The 6,000-nt window shown below is 40.7% G+C and overlaps 1 protein-coding gene across 1 annotated transcript; it reads left to right on the top strand.

Moving 5' to 3' along the window:
- The first annotated feature begins 982 nt into the window (after positions 1-982).
- LOC131228182 (pentatricopeptide repeat-containing protein At2g45350, chloroplastic-like) lies at positions 983-3,055 on the top strand. Its single transcript, XM_058224042.1, has one exon. The coding sequence runs from the start codon at positions 983-985 to the stop codon at positions 3,053-3,055; it is 2,073 nt and encodes a 690-aa protein (XP_058080025.1).
- Positions 3,056-6,000: the final 2,945 nt, after the last annotated feature.

Here is a 6,000-nt window from a genome sequence, read left to right as displayed (position 1 = left end):
GCAAAATCATATATAATATGTCAAAAAACTCATCCTAATTTGCCAAATAGGACTGATTTAGGGTTCTAACGATCGGGATCATTTCTGCCTCTGATTGAGCCTTCTTTGGTCCATCTTTGCCGTGAAAGTGTCTGTGACCCACTTGGCTCAGGGGTTATTTGTCAACGCCTGCCACCCAGCTGATAGTTAGTTAAAAGTCCAAACTTATTTTAAGTTGGATTTCAAATCAAAGGAGCCAAGGAACTCAGAAATAGACAATAAATAATTAAAGTTCGGAATTTCAAATTGAAGGTGCCAGACGACTCTAAAGCAGGGACGCGAGTTAGCTACTGAGCTTAGAGACTGAAGTGACGTCACCACATTCTTTGGGCCCCCACCATGATGTATGTGTTATATCCACACCGTCTATCCATTTGGAGAGATCATTTTATGGTATGAGCCAAAGAATGAGGCAGATCCAAATTTCAAGTGGATCCCACCATAAAACAATGAGACAATGATGCCTACCGTTGAAAACTTCTTAGGGCCCACCATAATGCTTATTTGAGATCCAAGCTGTTTATAAGTTAACACAGACATGGAACAAGGGAAAACACAAATATCAGCTTGATAGAAAACTTCTCTGGCCCAAAGAAGTTTTTAATGGTAAGCGTTTAATCCACACTGTTTTCTGTTGTGGGTCCACTTGAGCTTTGGATCTGCCTCATTCTTTGTATCATGCCTTAAATGATCTCTCCAAATGTATGGACGGTGTGGATACAACACATATATCATGGTGGGTCCCATAGAACGTGGTGACGTCACTTCAGTAGCGAGACTTGCTGCTGTCGAGTTCAGTAGCTAATCCGCGTCCCCAAAACAGACGGTCTGTATGCAAAGATGCCATTGCACTAGAAATCTGGCGCGAAACTCGATTTCAAAATGCCTATCTCTGCTACCCAAATGCAAAACCCTAACGGAATTCAACTGCCTTCTTTCGCAGATGATCGTTGTTGGGCTTTTCAAAGATTCTCTCGCTCTGACCAAAACAGCCTCCTTTTGTTTACATTCAAGCCCGGAAAATTTACAACACGCCCCCCTACTTTTGAATCATGCCCAAGAACCCAACTCCTTCTTGTGGAATTCTGTTATTAGAGGTTATGAGCAGAGATCTGACCCTTGGGAAGCCATACATGTGTACTGCAGGATGTCGAAAAATGGGGTCTTGCCTGACAAATTCACATTCCCTTTCGTGCTGAAAGCGTGTGCTAACGTGGCCGCGATTACTGAAGGGGAGCAAATCCACGGTCGGATTTTGAAGAGCCCATACCAGGTGGACGTGTTTGTGGAGTGTTCTGTCATTTATATGTATGCAAAATGTCAGAGAATCGATGCTGCGCGGGCTTCGTTCGATTCGGTGCCATATAAGAACGTCTTCTGTTGGAATAATATGATCGATGGATATGTGAAAGATGCGAATGTTGAAGCTGCCTGCCAGCTGTTTGATCGAATGCCAGGTCGGGATTTGTTCTCTTGGAATGTCATGATTGATGGGCTTTCAAAATGTGGGCGGGTTGATGATGCACGGACGTTGTTTGACGCAATGCCTGCTAGGGATGTCGTGTCGTGGAATAGTATGATTTGTGGGTACACTAAATGTGGGAATGTGAGAGTGGTGAGGGAGTTATTTGATGAGATGTCACTGAGGGATGCAGTTACCTGGACTACAATGATTGATGCGTACGTAAAGCATGGCAATATGGGAATTGCTCATTGCTTGTTCGAGAAAATGCCTCATAAGAGCTTGATCACTTGGAACTCTATGATCGATGGATATGCCAAGTGCGGCGATATTAAAGCTGCGCTCATGCTGTTTGAGCTGATGCCCCAGAAGAACATGACCTCGTGGAATGTTATGCTTTATGCTTATGTTAAATGTGGGAGAATAGAAGATGCACGCGAATGGTTTGATGAAATGCAATTTCGGGATATGTTCTCTTGGAATATTCTGATTGATGGGTACGTTAGACTTGGGTGCATGAAAGATGCGCAGGAGTTGTTTGAAGCTATGCCCTATAGGGATGTCATCACTTGGAATGTGATGATTGCTGGCTACAATCAGAATGGCTATTCTAAGGAAGCCATTAATCTCTTTCACCGCATGCAGATGGTTGGAGAGAATCCTGATGCCTCTACTCTGGCAATTGTTCTTTCTGCAATAGCCGACTTGGGCCTTTTTGTTCAAGGTAGATGGATTCATACCTACATCAATAGGAACAATTTTTCTTTGGACAGCACGATTGGAGTTGCCCTCATAGACATGTACTCCAAGTGCGGACATGTGGATATTGCTCTTGGAGTCTTCAATGGCATCACTCATAAAACCATAGATCATTGGAATTCAATGATATCTGGGCTTGCATTGCATGGATGTGCTGAGCAAGCTCTTTGCTTGTTTGAGGAAATGCAACGCCTGGTGATAGAACCTGATGATATAACTTTCATAGGTGTTTTAAGTGCGTGTAGTCATGCAGGTTTAGTATGTGAGGGTCGCCGTTGCTTCAAGCTTATGAGGCTTAAATATAGGATAACACCCAAGATTCAGCACTATGGTTGTATGGTTGACCTTCTCAGCCGTGCGGGCCATTTGGAAGAGGCAAAAGAACTAGTGTTGGACATGCCCATGAGACCAAATGATGTTATTTGGAGGGCCCTCCTTAGTGCGTCTAGAAACCATGGCAACATCGAGATTGGGGAGCAGGCAGCAAAACACCTAATTGATTTGGAGCCCCACGACACAAGCTCTTACGTGCTTTTGTCTAACATATATGGTGCAACAGAGAGATGGGAGAGTGCTATGGAGATGAGGGAGATGATGAAAGGCAAGGGCATAGTGAAGATTCCTGGGTGTAGTTCGATTGAAATAAATGGTACAGTTCATGAATTCATTGCAGGAGATACTTCACATCCTCGGATCACGGAGATTTATCTATTGTTGAATGACATGAATGAAGGATTAGTGTTGGCAGGATATACAAGGGACATGAGACATTTGTTTTTTGATATTGATGTGTAGGGAAGTTTTTGCTTATCCATAATTTATACTAGAGTCGTTCTCTATTACTTATTTCATGGCCTCTTTGGCCAGATTCTGTCCGAATATAGCAAGATATTTACTGGGTTTTTTGTTAATGCTTCTTGAAGAGAAATTTTTGCACCAATTCATTTCTAGGATCAACCCCATCTTGTCGGCTCATCAGGCACACTAACTATAGATCTATTCTCATTTGATTTTAGGATTTCTTTGAGGCAAGCATTCTTTCACAACAAAAAGCATTGTTGAAGGCAAGAGAACATTGAGGTATTTATTACTAAGTTCATGCTATAATAATCTATCCACTTTTGTAAAGGTTTGCAAGAGTTGAGCTGTGATGACAATGGGTATGTGTAGTATGAAGGAATACCCCTCTCATCCAGTTGTACAACATTCTAGTTATCAGATCCTTGTAAAGGAGACGAAATCCAAGCTCTTTTCTTTTCTTTTCTTTTCTTTTACTTTTCCTTTTTCTTTTTCCTTTCCTTTCCTTTCCTTTTCTTTTCTTGCCTGCATTTGGTTGCACCAAATATCATGAAATTTCACCAATTCAAGACATATCTGAAATTTCATAAAATTTTGGTGCAACCAACCTACCCAAACACAAGAAATATGCTTGCATACTGATAATGCCATTTGCCCCTTTTTTCTTAATAATGTTTTGGATGCTATATCCCTAAATTCGTGAGTTACAACTTTGGAAGCTTCCTACTGTCAAATTTTGATGTGTTTGGATGCACTAGTGAACTAAATTGCAAACATCCGGATTAATCAAGTGGAGGTGATAAAAAAAAATGACGGTTTGACATATACCACCCTCCTTTTTGGCCAAAAGACAAATAACACCCACCCTTTTGCATATTCCCGAATTATCCTTTCCTGTTTTCCATTCTCAGTCAAAAACCACCTTGTGGGTAACATCCTTCAACGAAATGTCGTGAACCATGTCATTGCCATTATAATGCAGTTAACATCCTTCAACGAAACGTTACGAACCATGTCACTGCCATTACAATTGACTGTTGACCATGAAAAAGACCTTCTTGCCCCTAGTTTGGTTTCAGGTTAGGGTTTGGGAGAGGGTAGGATAGGGTTGGGCTTAGAGTTTGGGAGAAAGGCGAGGACAGGTTAAGGTTAGTATTGGGGTTCTAGAGATTTGGGAGAGGGATAATATTGTCATTTTCTAAAGATATTTTGCTAATCTAACTATGACTAGCTTTTCCATACAAAAGTTAATGGCAGGGTGGTTTTTGACCATATTTGGAAAATAAAAGGTGTTATTTGGGAAAATGCATTAGGGAGGGTGTTATTTTGTCTTTCAGCCAAAAGAGATGGTGCTGTGTCAACCTCAGACAATAATGATGTTCCCTAGTATACAAAGAGCAGAAGTGGCCCTCAAATTGAAATTATATTCCTTCCAAATCCAACTTAAAAGTCATGTAATTGTAATTTGAAGTCCAAAGGCGTCGGTAGCAGTTGGTGGCACATTTCCATCAAACTATATATGAGTTTCAAATTTCATTTTCACAACCACTACTGAAAAAGTAGATTGCGGATTTATCTAGTTTGTTTGGCGAGCTTGTTACCAAATTGGAATCTGGTTTCCAAGCTGGTCTTTGGCAGGTCCACTTCAAATGAAATTTGGCTTATCGAATTTATTTCTCAACCTCAGATAGTTTTTAGGATTGTAACCATCCCATCGATGGTCTCAAAATGCACAGTCAAGATTTATGTACTAGAAAATATCCAGTCATCCATATACACTGTGGATCATATACCTACCTTTGATTGCCCAAGCCTCTCAAGAATCACTTTGGTTGGTCAGTTCTGTCTTCTGAAAGGCCAAAAAAAAGAAGGAAGCAATCTACAAAAATTATACTAGAAAACCTAAGCATTATCCTAGATCATTAATAATATTGAACCCATCTTTGATTGATTGCACTCTCAAGAATAAATTTGATGGAACAATCCTAACCATTTGATCAGTGGTTTGAGTAAGGGAATGGTCTCCATTGATTGTGCTAGAAAAGGGTTTGATATTGATCTGGATGATCCTTAATGCAGAGCCCCCACCTATGATTTCCCTTGCCGAAAAACAATCTAATATGACAGTCCCAACCAACCCGTCAAGCGCAAAAGAACCAAACCAGTTACTCTTCATAGGGTTTGATCATCAATATGAACCATCTATCAGTGAGGTGACCTTTGATTACCATAACACTCGCGTTGATCGGACAATTGTATCCATTAAATCAATGGCCAAGAAAATGGATAGTCTAAATCAATCCTACTAGAAAAGGTTAAGTCATCAATTCAGAGATTTGATCAAGTAAGCCCCGCCTTTGATTACTGTGCCTCACGACAATCAATTTGATTGGACAATCGTAACCATCAAATAAATGGCAAGGAAAAAGACAATATGCATCGGTTACACTTAAGGTAACATTCAGACCATCCATCCATGGCCCCACATTTGCTCGCAGGCAACTCTCAAGAATCACGTTGATCCCATGATCCTAACTAGTAAGTGATGGGAGTCTTGCCCCACTTTTCAGGTAGCAATTCTAGTTCCTACTTGGAATAGAAACCAGTATATGGTCTTTCAAGTGCTCCAGTTGGTATTTCAATTCAATTGTAATTTCAAGTTCTCCTTTGGTATTTCGATTCAATTGTATGTAATGGTATTTTGCTAAATTGCATCTTAGTTGCATTTAGCTGCATGGTTCATGGATGATAGCAATATATATTGCATTATATGTACAAGTATCATCTAAACGGTTTGTATCATTGAAATATGACCACAGATCCAATAAGGGAGCGGATTAGGTCTTACCCGACTAATAGCCTAGTGGGGATTACCCTTACCTTGGGGCCCACCTCGATGATGTGTCATATATCCACGCTGTCCATCCGTTTCTCCTGGTCAC

The sequence above is a fragment of the Magnolia sinica genome, chromosome 2 (genome assembly GCF_029962835.1).
Source record: "Magnolia sinica isolate HGM2019 chromosome 2, MsV1, whole genome shotgun sequence".
Classification (NCBI taxonomy): domain Eukaryota; kingdom Viridiplantae; phylum Streptophyta; class Magnoliopsida; order Magnoliales; family Magnoliaceae; genus Magnolia; species Magnolia sinica.
This window is presented reverse-complemented; position numbering and strand designations above follow the sequence as displayed.

Bases quoted from the DNA above. Each gene is read 5' to 3' on its own strand.
- LOC131228182 (XM_058224042.1), top strand. From the start codon at position 983: ATGATCGTTGTTGGGCTTTTCAAAGATTCTCTCGCTCTGACCAAAACA.